Source organism: Apodemus sylvaticus, chromosome 11 (genome assembly GCF_947179515.1).
Source record: "Apodemus sylvaticus chromosome 11, mApoSyl1.1, whole genome shotgun sequence".
Classification (NCBI taxonomy): domain Eukaryota; kingdom Metazoa; phylum Chordata; class Mammalia; order Rodentia; family Muridae; genus Apodemus; species Apodemus sylvaticus.
Window position 1 is genome coordinate 84,243,696 of NC_067482.1, and position 15,054 is coordinate 84,258,749.

The 15,054-nt window shown below is 39.2% G+C and overlaps 1 protein-coding gene across 1 annotated transcript in view; it reads left to right on the forward strand.

The window, feature by feature from the left end:
* Abca13 (ATP binding cassette subfamily A member 13) overlaps nt 1-15,054 on the forward strand; it is a 450,643-nt gene that overhangs the window by 82,566 nt on the left and 353,023 nt on the right. The window contains exons 11-16 of the mRNA XM_052199718.1: nt 1,478-1,605; nt 2,383-2,483; nt 2,711-2,884; nt 4,574-4,785; nt 5,690-5,829; nt 14,691-14,805. Of these exons, the coding sequence (XP_052055678.1) occupies nt 1,478-1,605; nt 2,383-2,483; nt 2,711-2,884; nt 4,574-4,785; nt 5,690-5,829; nt 14,691-14,805 (870 nt within the window). The remainder of the gene's footprint in view (nt 1-1,477; nt 1,606-2,382; nt 2,484-2,710; nt 2,885-4,573; nt 4,786-5,689; nt 5,830-14,690; nt 14,806-15,054) is intronic.

Here is a 15,054-nt window from a genome sequence, read left to right on the forward strand (position 1 = left end):
CTAGTAGGCTCACCTCTCATCTTTTGTCCTTTATCTGGCCATTCTTTTCCTGGTTGAAGATGCACCGTGTGCCCATGAAGATGTAAAAAGTCTGGATATGTCTCCTCTTGGTAGCCATGCTCCTCACTTTGACCTGCATATGGTTCTTTATGCCTCCACATTTGTCCATTTCAGCCTTTTCTCGTTCTCAGTTCTCACACTCACTTCCTTCATACTGTTTTGTCCTTATTGTCTTCTGCATCCATTTGAGCCAGGCACACAGCATCCTTCTTAAGAGACTAGAGCCTTGAAGGACCATGTGTTGGGACTCTGCCTCTTCCTGCAGCTCGAGACCCCCAAGCAGGGATGCAGAGATTTATAATGCTGGAGATCTTGCTCTCATTGGTTTTCTGACACGCTGTCAAGGTGAACATCTTAAGGCTCTGCCAGAGCCTGAACAATACAGATGCAGATACTTGTTGCCAACCATTGGACTGAGTACAGGCACCCCAATGGAGAAGTTAGAGGAAGGACTGAAGGAGCTGAGGGGGTTTGCAACCCCATAAGAATAACAACAATATCAACCAACCAGACCCACCCCCCCCAGAGCTCCCAGGAACTAAACCATCAACCAGAGAATACACATGGAGGGACCCATGGCTACATATATAGTAGAGAATAGCCTTATCTGGCCTCAATGGGAGGGGAGGCCCTTAACCCTGTGATGGCTCAATGCCCCAGCATAGTAGAATGCTAGGGTGGTGAGGTGGGAGTGGGTGGGTGGGGGAGCATCCTCATAGAAGCAGGGGAGGGGAGGTGGGATAGGAGGTTTGGGGGGAACCAGGAAAGGAGATAACATTTGAAATGTAAATAAATAAAATAATAAAAAAAATCCTTATAGCAGGCCCTAGGTTGAATAGCTAGCCTCACCCCTCAGGCACTGGAGGTGTCAAGCAGCCTTATAAATTATATTTTTTCCTTTGATCTTAGAGACTCTCAGCTTATCCTATGCAGGATTCCTTTGATGGGTCTTTTATGTCTCTTTTATTCCTTTGATGGGTCAATATTTTGAAAGTCAAATTAATTTTCTGTGCCTTATAACTGTAAGCTTTAAGGCATTAAAAAAAAGTAGGTTTCTCTGTGTATCCCAAGCTGGCCTTGAACTCACAATCCTTCTGGATTGGCCTGCAAAGGTCTGGGATGATAGGCATATACTGTCATTCCAAGCAATGCAAATATTTGTAAAAATAAGCTGATACTTCAACCCTATTTTCGCCTGCTTCATATATTTCTGGAGGTAAGGAGAATATTTAATTTGTATCTATCTTCTAAAAGAATCTTCCCAGCACAAGATTCGACAAATGACAATACAGTTTGGCAAAAACAGCCTAGGTGCTGAAGTTGGCCTTCTAGTGTGTGAGCACAATTCCCTAAGTGGTGGGACAGCTTCCTTTGCTTCATCTCTTGAGTTGGTGCATTTGCTTACTTTTGCCCCCAGATTCCAGCATCTGAGCAAGTTGCAGCATGCACTGTCAGACCTGTCCCCGTGGCCAGCTCTGAAGGGATTGCCCCTGCTGGATACAGTTCTCAGGAACATGGTTGGCCAGGATTTGCGGTTTGTTCAAGGTAAACCAGCTCTGCTTTTCTTTGTCACCCACTATGAGCAAGCGGAAGTGTTCTTGTGCCCTGCTGGTGAAATTATAAAGTTTGGAGCTGAGTTTTGTTAGTGTTGTATATATTGATGTATTGCTACAGTGTCCTCAAGGGTGCATCCCATATAACATGCCACACTGCTGTCGCAATGAAGGTCATATTCTGCTGTTTAGCAGAGCCCGGCAGTGTGGTCTGCATCAAGTCATTTCAAGGAACAGTTTAACTTTCTTACTGACACCAATCCCATGATTGTCAGGCTGGAGATGCCCAGGACACTGTTGCATAAGGGCATTGGAACCTCTGCCTGCCTGTCCTCTGCGCTGTTCAGAGTCTGCATGGGATTGAGATCTGAGTGCAGATTGCGCTTTCGTGAACTCTCACTGCCTGGCAGGTGTTCCTTCTGTTCTAGTTCAAGAAAGGCAAGGGTACACTTTGCTTTCATGGGTCAAATCCTTTTCACCCTTCTAGGGAGAAGAGAGGAAGAGCCTGTGAGTAGGCGTTGCTTTAGAAGCAACGCGCTCTTGTAACAAAGCACCCACATGATTGAGTTCTCAGAAAGGATAACAGAACATTCCAACATGTTCCTGTTTTCCTTTCTCATAAGATAATGAAGCATTTCATAGCAGGCTGGGGTTGCTGAAATTCGTATTTTTTTTTTGCAATTCACTTTACTATTTCATGTTATGGAGAAAATCGAGCATGGGAGAAACCTAATCCAAATGGAGAGTGAAGCATATTTCTGCCTTGCAGAAGTCCTCCGTTACCTGGAGAGGTCCGCAAAGGATTTTATACCTGCTGGGTCTGAAGGATGGAGACTAGAAAAGGATGTGTTATTTCGGGGCCTAAACCAGGTAAAGATTATACACAAACCATTAAAACATTAAAAAAAAAACACCAAAGCAATATTCATCTTTGTCAGTTGTGAGTTTTGCTGATGACCTAAGGAGCATGAGCAGGTTGTTTAAAAAGCTGGGATTTACTTTAATGTGACTGCTTCTATTTGTAGTTATTGATTACATTGGGACACATCACTGAACATTCCCTAATGTCTCTCTTTCCATCCTTATTAATTTTTCAGCTGTTGACACAGAATGCTTCTGCCATTTGCCCGAGTGGCCATTTGTCTCAGGAGACTCCACTCCACACTGGGAATTCCAGCGTCTGGAGGAGGATCTGGGAAGTGCTCTGCCATACTCTGGCCTTCAATGAGACCAGTGTTTTAAAGGAGACGCTTCGAGCAGTGAGAGATGCTGTAAGTATCCATCATTAGATCTCTCCAACAGCAACAACTGGACTCCTGTTAAAGGGTAAGTCACCCACCATGCTAATACTGAGCCTGGAATTTGGACCATATAAATGTTGGCATCCCTGGAAGGATGCTGTTGCCTGAATGGTGGCTACTCCTCAGCTCTATCCCTCCTGACTACTTGGGTGTGGGGGTGCATACTCCCTGCCACAACCTTCCTGGCAATCTCTGAGAGTCAGTTCTGAAAACACACATTTCTGGTCTCTTCCCTGCTCTGGTTTTTCCTAGTTTGCATATGGGAAGGAAAGCGCAGGGTGAACTTTGGTGATAGTTAATGTTCAGCAGCTTGTAGCCACGGTTTTTAGTGGTGAGAAGATTTGGAAGTCATCCTTTTCCCCTGTCACTGCCTAGCATCCAGGCAACCATGCTGAACATTCACACAGACTGTGGAATGTTTCAAAAAAATGATTACATCAACTTCTGTGCTTATTTTTCTTACTGAGAATTAAAATGTATAATATTCTTATGTTTCTCATTTTCTTCCTTTTGCAATTACTGGTCTCTTAAAAAAGTCTTCCTTATATACATTAGAATATAAAATAAGTAAAATAATAAAACCAGTAATGGAAATGATTCTGAGTAAAATTAAAGTGGAAATAAGAATATGTACATAGTCAAGCCCTTCACCATCTTCTTGGCATTTATAATGCATGCTAAGGAGGTATACAAACATGAAGATCTCCACTTGAGCAGAGTGCATAACCAGTTTGGCATCTAGGAGTTTCCCCAAAGATGTTTTTTGTGTTTTGAATGTGGAAGAAAACTTGGAAGCTAAGAAGAATCATAGAGGGTTCTTGTTAGACAGAGAGATATACCTGAAGTTCTGCAGGCACAGGGAAAGCCCGTGGGGAGCTGGGATTGACTCAGTGGGGTCTGTGGCAAGCACTGTTCTTCAGCTGTATAAGAAAGTTTCTCAGATACAAATTGGGTGATTTGTCCTAATAAACCATTCCAAAGCTCAGTGGTTGGAAACAAACACATTCTATCAGTTTTCATGACTGGGGCTAAGGGAGGCTCAGCCGGGTAGAGTTGTCTTAGTCTTGTGGGTGTTCTTGTACAGCTGTGATCTTGTGATGATAGGGGATGGAGTTTGGATAGCGAGACTGTGAGGCTTACTTTTTTCTATAATAACTCCATGTAGGCTTCCTTGATATTCAAGGATTCATAAAAGCAACTGGGAAAGAAAAGTTTTCAAAGCTTGTGACAACCACTCAGACTGAAATTTGTACAAGGCATTCTGCAGCATTTATGGACTAAGACTAAACCTCAAAGGATTGTGGGAAGGATTACCATGAGGATGCTTCTTAGGTCTGATTCTCTGAGGACGTTGTTAAATATTCCCACACTATATTTGGGAAGATCATCTAACACACATGGCAACAACACTAGAATATTTATAGGTTGCTTAATGACTTGGGGGATAAAGAATCTTACTTTACTATTTGGTAAAGTTTTATTTGGGGGATGCAACTTTGAACAATTGAATAAAAGTTCATGTGTACAACTTCCTTGAGACTATTTTCCTGGAGTCCATATGGAGACCTTGATAAATGAGCAAGGCAGGCTCTGTATCAAATGCTTATATGAAGTGGCTTGCTTAACTTTTGACAGGTGATGTTTTTTCTTTCTTTTTAGGGTCATAGTTTGCAAGCTGTCATTTCAGGACACACAAATGGATCAGTTTCAGAACATGGTGGGCATTTCGGCTGGCAGGATATTGGGGCACAGCTGTCAGACGTAAGCTCTACCTGTTCTCAGGTGTTCCAGATTCCAAGAACTGATCCCTCACAATCAGGAGAGAATAGTGTCTCTCCCGATGGCTGTGAGAACCAGCTTGTCTCCACAGTGTAAGTATGTGTTGGATGGACAACTTTTCAAGGCTTAGACGTTGGCAAGATTTCAGGTACTGCTTGGTGATGGCTCACCATCATACATGCTGTTCCTAAAGAGTAGAATGGAAAGATACTTTAAAGAGATTAACCCATTGCTCATGTAAGAAAGCTTCTAAAACCAACACATTAATAAAATATTAATTAAAACTATAATACAGTTTCCCTATTTACTATTTTCCCTGTTCACTGACTTATAAGCTTTCATGACAAGCCCAGGTCTGTGTGTATAACCAAGGCTGAGGTTTCCATATCTGAGGCTGCTCAAGTGATCCATACCTTTTTCCTCTTTCATGACCCTTTACATCAATAACCACTTTTTGTGGCTGCTAAGAAGCCCAAAGTCAAGTCAATCAAATGGCGATGTATTTTTTTTCTTAGCCTCAAAGTTTATTTTATATTGTTTTAGTTTCTTCTTGCGTTTTGCTTGATTTAATCTTTTTTTGTTTGTTTTATATATTGCCATATGGGTTTTCCTCATTTTCCAAATCAAGGTAGAAGAACATATAAATGAATAAATATTCGGTGAAATATTTAAGATTCTGGTTGCTGCCAGGTGGTGGTGGCTCACGCCTTTAATCCCAGCACTTGGGAGGCAGAGGTAGGTGGATTTTTGAGTTCAAGGCCAGCCTGCTCTACAGAGAGAGTTCCAGGACAGCCAGAGCTACACAGAGAAACCTTGTCTCGAAAAAACGAAAACAAACAAACAAACAAAAACACCCCCCCAAAAAACAAAAAAAGATTCTAATTGCGCTTTAACGTGGACTGTCGTATGTTTATACGCATTGCCTTTGGGTGGATTTATAAGTGTGTGTCAGTGTGAAGCAGTTAAGTTCTACTTTCTGCATTTTCTTGGCTGCAGGCTATCTCACATACTTGAAGAAGTTCAAATGTCTATGCAAAATATGTCCTACTGGAAAATCCTCTCAGGGATCATCAGGAAGACATGTGAATTGGCTCGATATGTGAACGCGCATGGAAGTTTCCAGAATAGTCTGATATGTAAGTCAGGAGGTCTTAGTGATAGGAACGTGTGCTGTTTTCCCCCTTGGTGAGATAGTGTTGCAGTATGAAGTGTTGTTATGCATCTTGGGGGGAACTCTAAAATGCAAGTCTCTCCAGATGAGGTCAGCTATTATAGTTACTGTGTTCAGGGTTGTTCCGTAGCTGTGATAGTCCTGCTTTGTCTGGCTTCCCCAGAGCCAGTCACAGAGATTTCATTCACTCTAAAAAATTGTCCGTGTTTAGATGAAAGCATTTATTTGATTTTTATAATTTTATTTGTTCACTAAGAGTTTTGTACATGTTTTGATCATATTCATCTCTCTTCCAATGCTTCCCTTCCTTCCTCCCCACCCAACTTTGTGTCCTCTCATAATTTTTTAAAAACCCTTCAAGACAAATTTGTGCTGCACAAGTCCTCCTGATTGTGTAGTCTTTCACTGGAGCATGGCTGACTTAACTAGGAACTCTTAGAGAAAACTTTCTCTACCTCTCCCAGCAGCTAACAATCGCCAAAAACTCTATGGCTAAAGGTGTGATTGTGCGCCTTGCTCCTGATCTCCGGGCATATTTGTTCTGATTTGAGCTTGCACAGGTCTTGTGAGTGTTGTCACAATTGCTGTGACTTCATATGTGCAGATGCCCTGCTGTGTCCAGAAGACACTGTTTCTTTGTAGCCATCTTTGGCTCTTACTCTCTTTCTATCCCTTCTTCTGAAATTATCTCTGAGCCTTCAGATGGGGGCATGACATGTATGTTCATTTTATGTTATTCTCTGAACTTTGTGTATTTGTGGGTCTCTGTTTATCAACATCTATTGAAAATAGAAAATCTTAAGAGGTTCATTTATTTATGGGTATAATGATAAGTCATTAGGAGTCTGTATAATATTATGTTCATTTAGCAGAACAATTTTTTGGGCTCTCCATGAAAGCCAATGACTTGTCTAGCTATAGTATAGGTCTTTGTCCCAACAATGATGCCAATATAGGTATGGGTTTCATTTTGTGGAGCAGAATGTCAATCCAATCAGAAAATAAAATGATTGATTTCTTTCATGATATTCAGGCCACCATTGTACCAGTAAGCATGTATTATCAGGCCAGTAATTATTGTAGCTATCAGTATTCATAGCCAGCAATGGAGATTTCTTATTCTTTCTTTCCTTCTCCAAATTGCTGACTTTCAGACTGCCAGAGAGTTTTCCCCCCTCAATCCCTGTTGTAAACCTGTGCCTCACAAGATAGAAAGATCTTGCAATTCTTTTAGGTTATGCTCTGAGAACTCTGAACTTCAGGATGCTAAGTTGTTTGCAGCATCCCTCCCTGGACTGGATGATCCTGTATGTTAGCTGTTCTCCCTTACCATTCAATCTTCATTCTTACTTATTCTTGCCTGTAGTTCTCTCCATTTAATTTGATGTTGCCTACTAGTGTGCTGAATATTGCTTTCACTATGTTTAGGTATGGGCCTTGAATTCCTGTTCTTTCCAAGACCTTTAACACAAAAGGATGCTGAATTTTGTCAAATGCTTTTTCAGCATCTAATGAAATGACCATGGGTTTTTTTCTTTGAGTTTGTTGATGTGGTGGATTACTTTGATGGATTTCTGTATATTGAACCATCCCTGCATCCCTGGGGTGAAGCCTACTTGATCATGGTGAATGATCATTTTGATGTGTTCTTAGATTCAGTTGGCAAGAATTTTATTGAGTATTTTTACATCGATATTCATAAGGGAAATTGGTCTGAAGTTCTCTTTCTTTGTCGGATCTTTGTGTGGTTTTGGTATTAGTGAAATTGTGGCTTGATAGAATGAGTTGTGTAGTGTTCTTTCTGTTTCTATTTTGTGGAATAGTTTGAAGAGTATTGGTAATAGGTCTTCCTTGAAGGTCTGATAGAATTCTGTACTATACCCGTCTGGGCTTTTTTGGGGTGGGAAATTTTTTTTTTTTTATTTTTTTGGTTTTTCGAGACAGGGTTTCTCTGTGTAGCCCTGGCTGATCTGGAACTCATTCTGTAGACCAGGATGGCCTTGAACTCAGAAATCCACCTGCCTCTGCCTCCCAGAGTGCTGGGATTACAGGCGTGTGCCACCACCGCACGGCTTGGTTGGGAGATTTTTAATGACTGTTTATATTTCTTTAGGGGGTAAGGGACTGTTTAGATGGTTTATTTGATCCTGATTTAACTTTGATATTTGGTATCTGTCTAGAAAATTGTCCATTTCATCCAGATTTTCCAGATATGTTGAGTATAGGCTTTTGTAGTAGGATCTGATGATTTTTTTGAATTTCTTCAGTTTCTGTTGTTATATCTCCCTTTTCATTTCTGATTTTGTTAATTTGTGCCATCTGGTTAGTCTGGCTAAGGGTTTATCTATCTTGTTGATTTTCTCAAAGAACCAGTTCTTGGTTTTTTGATTCTTTGCATAGTTTGTTTTGTCTCTACTTGGTTGATTTCAGCCTTGAGTTTGATTATTTCCTGCTGTCTACTCTTCTTGGGTCTATTTGCTTCTTTTTGTTCTGGAGCTTTCAGGTATAGTGTTAAGCTGCTAGTGTATGCTCTCTCCAGTTTCTTTTGGAGGCACTCAGACCTGTGAGTTTTCCTCTTCACACTGCTTCATTGTGTTCTTTACGTTTGGGCATGCTGTGCTTCATTTTCATTAAATTCTAAAAAGTCTTTAATTTCTTTCTTTTTTTATTCATTGACAAAGTTATCATTGAGTAGCGTGTTGTTCAGCTTCCATGTGAGTGTGGGCTTTCTGTTGTTTGTTCTTGTTATTGAAGACCAGCCTTAGTCTGTGGTGATCTGATAGGGTGCAGGGGATTATTTCAACCTTCTTGTATCTGTTAAGGCCTGTTTTGTGACCAATTATATGGTCATTTTAGGAGAAGGTACCATGAGGTATTGAGAAGAAGGTATATTCTTTTGATTTAGGATGAAATGTTTATAGATAGCTGTTAAATCTATTTGCTCCATAACTTCAGTTAGTTTCACTGTGTCTCTATTTAGTTTCTGTTTCCATGATCTGTCCACTGATGAGAATGGGGTATTGAAGTCTCCCACTATCATTGTGTGAGATGCAATGTGTGCTTTGAGCTTTAGTAAAGGTTTCTTTTATGAATGTGGGTATCCTTGCATTTAGAGCATAGATGTTCAGAATTGAGAGTTCTTCTTGGTAGATGCTTCCTTTGCTTAGTATGAAGTGTCCTTCCTTATCTTTTTTTGGTAAATTTTGGTTGAAAATTGATTTTAGTTGATGTTAGAATGGCTACTCCAGCTTGTTTATTGGGACAATTTGCTTGGAAAATTGTTTTCCAACCCTCTACTCTGAGGTAGTTTCTGTCTTTGACACCGAGATCTGTTTCCTGTATGCATCAAAATGCTGGATCCTGTTATTCTGTCTTTTTATTGGAGAATTAAGTATATTGATGTGAGAGATATTAAGGAGAAGTGGTTGTTGCTTCCTGTAATTTTTGTTGTTAGAATTGGAATTATATTGGTGTGGTACCTTCTTTTGGGTTTGTTGAAAGATTACTTTCTTGTCTTTTCTAGGGTGTAGTTTCCTTCCTTGTGTTGGTGCTTTCCATCTATTATCCTTTGTAAGATTGGACTTTTGGAAAGGTTTTGTGTAAATTTGATTTTTTCATTGGAATTTCTTGTTTTCTTCATGTATGGTAATTTAGAGTTTTGCTGGCTATAGTATCTTAGGGTGGCATTTGTGTTCTCTTAGGGTCTGTATGATATCTGGCCAGGATCTTCTGGGTTTTACATTCTCTGGTGAGTAGTCTGGAATAATTCTTATATGTCTGCCTTTAGATGTTACTTGACCTTTTCCCTTTACTGCTTTTAATATTCTTTCTTTGTTTTGTGCATTTGGTGTTTTGATTATTATATGAGGGGAAGGGTTTCTTTTCTGGTCCAATCTATTTGTAGTTTTGTAGGATTCTTGTATGTTCATGGGCATCTCTTTAGGTTAGGGGCGTTTTCTTTTATAATTTTGTTGAAGATATTTACTGGCCCTTTAAGTTGTAAATCTTTGATTTCTTCTATACCTACTATCCTTAGATTTGGTCTTCTCATTGTGTCCTGGATTTCCTGGATGTTTGGGGTTAGGATCTTTTGGCATTTTGCATTTTCTTTGACTGTTGTGTCAATGTTTTCTATGGTACCTTCTACACCTGAGATTCTCTCTTCTATCTCTTAAATTCTGTTAGTGATGCTTGCATTTCTGACTCCTGATCTCTTGCATAGGTTTTCTATCTCCAGGGTTGTCTCCCTTTATGATTTCTTTATTGTTTCTATTTCCATTTTTAGATCCTGGATAGTTTTGTTCAAATTTTTCACCTGTTTTCCTGTAATTCTTTAAGGGATTTTTGTTTCCACTTTGGGAGCTTCTACCTGTTTACCTGTAGTCTCCTGTTATTTCTTTAAGGGAGTTATTTATGTCCTTCTTAAATTCCTCTATCATCATCATGAGATGTGACTTTAAATTACAGACTTGCTTTTCTGGTGTGCTAGGGTATCCAGGGCTCACTGCAGTAGGAGAACTGGGTTCTGATAATGCCAAGTAGCCTTGGTTTCAGTTTATGTTCTTGCCCTTGCCTCTTGCCATCTGGTTATTTCTGGTGTTACCTGGTCTTGCTGTCTCTGACTGTGGCTTTTCCCTCCTGTGCTCACAGGTGTGTCAGCACCCCTGGGAGACCAGCTCTCTCCCAGTGGTATTTGAGTATGGAGAGCTGTAGCAGAGAATCAGCTCAGGGTGCAAATGGAAACTGAAAGGATCCTGTTCCAGGCTACTCCTTCCATTCCTGAGTCCTGAGGGCTCTGGCCTGGTCTCTTTGAGCAGAAGTAGTGATCTTACCTGCACTCACAAGCAGGTCAGCACTCCTAGGAGACCAGCTCTCTCCCAGTGATATTTGGGTATGGAGAGCTGTAGCACAAGTTGAGCTCCAGTTGCTGTGGCACCGACATTTGTTTTCTAATTAATTCATGAGCCTTGTTGGGAGTTAAAAGGAAAACCCACTTAGACATTCTCCTCTTCAAGTATAAGCTCTGACTTTTGCATTTCTGCTCTCCCTTTGTCCACTTGTTTTCCTACTTGCAGATGTTAGCAGCTGCCATCTGCTACTCTTTTCCTTCCATTTCATCTGTGAACTACATAACTTTGTTTTCTCTTGTTGTTTTACAACTCTTTGGGAGATGATTCAGAAAAAGACATGTGTTTGATCTTTCAATTGGAAGCCCTCTAGGGAAAATGTGTTGACAGTTAAGGAACCTAGAATTGGAAGGGGCTACCATCTCAGTTTCTTTTTATTGGGATGATCAAGAAGAGAATGGATATCTGTCTGTCTAGACCAGTGGTTCTCAACCTGTGGGTTACAACCACTTTGGAGGTCAATTGTTCATTTCACAGGATCACACATCAGATATTCTGCTTATCAGATATATTTAATATGATTCATAACAGTAGCAAAATTACAGTTATGAAATAGCGATGAAATAATCTCATGATTGAGGGTCACCACAATGTGAGCAACTATAATAAAGATCACACATTAGGAAGGTTAAGAACCACTGCTATAGCCTGTGTTTACTTGACTATTGGAAAGGAAAGTCATCTTTTAAATTAAGGACATCACAGATGTCCTATGGCTCAATGGAGAAGCCTAATGGAGTTCAAGCTAGTGGGAGAAACAGACACAACTAGATGTTAGTTCCAGGTAATGCTTGTGTTCACAGAGCAGCTAATACAACTCATCATATGAATCAGGATTTGATGAATGAATACAACTAACAGACAGAAACAGAAAGAAGTGTCCCTATGCTTTCTCCTTGTAGTTTCCCATTCTTAATCAGATTAGAAAATCTTTCTAAGCTTTCAAATTATGAAACCTTTTTAAATTTTAAAAATTTTCAGCAATTTTAGCTGTCAGATGGAGAGCTGCATAGCTAGTAAGAAAGCTGATAAATAATAACTGAGATATTCAGTATATTTAGTAGATTGTGGACTTTTTTTTTTGCATATGGTATGTGTACTGTATACAACTAATTGCCTACATCCTTGTTACTAACAGTGTGGTCCCTGGAATAGCAGCAGCAGCAGCATCTGGCATGTCATTAGCAATGCAGATTGCAGCCCTAACTTAGACCTGCAGAATAGTCAAAATGTACATTTTGAGATGTCCAAGGAACATGTAAGCATAGAAACATTTGGAAATCACCACATAGCAAACCTTTTCAAAACACCCTGCAGCTGTGTGTGCATCTTTAGATTACACATTACTTATCCTTCCTTCCTCTTTTAAGCAGGCAACAAAAATGAAAGAACTGCAAACGGTAGGAATGTGGCACGAGGGAGACATGACACAGCCCAGTGAACAGATTTGCCTATTGTATATTATAGAGTACAGTTTTGCTTCGTAGACCAAGCAGGAGTGTGGTATGATAGTATGGGCTTTAGAAGCAGATGGACTTGAGAACAAATATTGAATCTGATAGATTTAATTGAGCTAGCCAGCAATATCAAGGATATTATTTTTTATCCTTGATAAAACTTAAAAAAAAGAAACAATGTTTTTATCATGATGACCCATGATTGAGGTATCTAGAACGAACTGAAGGTATATGTAATAGACGCTGCTTTCCTATCCTTTGCCAGTGGAATGAACATGTGGATTGAACTTTTTTTTTTTTTTTTTCATGAAGAACAGCAGAAGAGTTGACTGTAGATTTTATCTTCTTTTACTTAATTTCTTTTCGTTTCACTGCTCGGTTTTCTGATGGCACCAACTTATTTCTTATGCAGTATCACATACCTCTGACTTAATTTCTGGAGTGTTTCCATTTTCCCCCTATAGGCACTTTGTTATTTTAGTGGGAGCTTGATGAGGCATAATGAATGTAACTCTTATGCAATTTTACTTGAGAAATAGATGCTAAAGAGGTTAAGTCGCTTGCTGGAAGTTAGAAATATTTTTATTTAGAAAAAACCATAACAAACTAAGACGTTTAAAATAGATAAATGTGTATATATCTTTTTATTTTTTTCTAATCCATGAGTAATTTGCCAACGTGTTATTTCATTTTCAAATATGTAGTATTTTCTGTTAAGTTTCTGTTGTTGTTTTCTACTTAATTCATTCTTGGTTGGTGAACACTCTTTATACCACCAGTCCCGTTAACTTTTTGTCATTTGTTTTAGGGTCTAGAAAATGAGATTTTGGTAATTGTTCCATGTGTCTAGGGAGGGAATCAGTCCTGTTTTGGTGCTGGGAGGAATAGTTCTTGAACATCAGGTAGTGTTCATTGTTAGCAGAGTTATGCAAATTCTCTATTTTTGCTGATACTTTGTCTCCATGTCTAATTATATCTCAGAGTATGGCATGAATTAGCCTGTTTATCTTTGTGATTTGTTTTTATCACCTGTGTTGTGGAATTGTGCTATCAAGTATGCATCTATTTGGAATCATTGTGCCTTTTTGATGACTTGATGTCGTCAACATCATGAAATGATGACATTACTATCTGGATTCTATATCTCTTGATGGATTTTTATTAATGTAGAGGTTCATATGTCTTTTTAAAAAATTTTTGTCTTCATATTTTAAGTTATTTCTTACATAGAGTGTATGGCTAGTTCTTCTCTAATCTGATGATCTTTGTCTCATAACTGTGTAAATGATAGGGTGTAAATTGAATAACACAAACTATGTGTGTGTAGTTCATGTTGTTCCTCATCCCATCTTTCTATCTATTTTGACCAATTGTTTTTCTTCATCATATTTCCTTCTCTGTATGTGTGGAATTTTTCACTGGATGCCAAATACACATTTGATCCTTAATCTGAGCTAGCTGTTTTTCATTCTTATCATTATCTTATTCCTTTAAATTCCTGGCTTCCTAGCTTCCTATCTGTGACTATTCAAACACCAGGCTTTGTACTTGCTAAGCAAATGCTCTTCCACTGAGCTACATTCCTAACTCTATGGATGCTTCGAAGTATAATGTGTTGAATCTGCGACTCATGCAATGTACATCTTAAGAAAGTCACACCTATGACCTAATATGTTTGTAGATGATAACAACATATTGTAATGTCAAGAGGCTGGATGCGTCTGCTTTAAAGATATGCGTCTCATCTCAGGCATCTTTAGAGATTGCCTATAATTAGTGAAAATCCTTTTTTGTTTGAGGTACGTGGTAAATTGATGAAACTGTAAAGTGTTCCAATATAGCTATGAGCAAAATAGAGTTATATTCTTGTTATTGTGTGACCATTAAACAAGTATCTTTAATGTTGTGGGGTGAAGCTTTCTTTTCTCAGCAGTGTCCTCACATGATTAATTAGTTCTCATCTGTATACTAGAGGGAAGCATACACTCGGCAGACCCCTCCCAGGCCTTGTTTCTCTCAGAATCTAAGCTTCATCCCAACCCAGTATGTGCACTGAGCTCCAAGCCACCTACCTCCTCCTTGTACATTGTCCTAAAACTGTGATTCTCAGCCTATGCATCATGACCCCTTCAGTGTTACATATCTGATCTCCTGAATAGTGGATATTTACATTGTGATTCATAACAGAAGAAAAACATATAAACTAGCAATAAAATATTTATGGTTTAGGGTCACCACAATATGAGGAACTGTTATTAAAGCATCAGAGTATTAGGAACCTTCTTACATGAATCTATGTTCTGTTCTGCACTGCTCATCGGACCATTGTGTCATCATGACTGGAAGCAGATGTCAAATGACAAAATTTCCAAACCTACTTCACTGTTTTTCAAACAGACTAGGATGATCTGCTGCATATTTTGCTTGCCCTTTGTACTCAGCTTGCTGATGTTTCTTTTTAGCTTTCTCTGAGGACTCGCCTTGTTATACACAAGACTTGGATTGGAAAGTCATCATTGATAATTATTTTGTATTTTTTAATAACTTTAAGAAGTCTCCAATAACTTCCATAACTACGTAAGTTTCAACTGTCAGGTATTAACTATCATTAGCAAATGTCAGTCGTAGGCTACATTATTTAATGGCTATGAGCTCCATTTAAGCAGTGGCGGTGTTTCATATCAGGTACCCAGCATTTGTCTATTAGGTGTGTGACTACAGGAATAGGATTTTCCTAAACTGTAGTTTATGGTTACAGAATTTGTGCCCTGGTTGAATCACTCAAGTTTGGGAGCTATGCTGGGGTTGGGTAGGGCAGGAACTTTG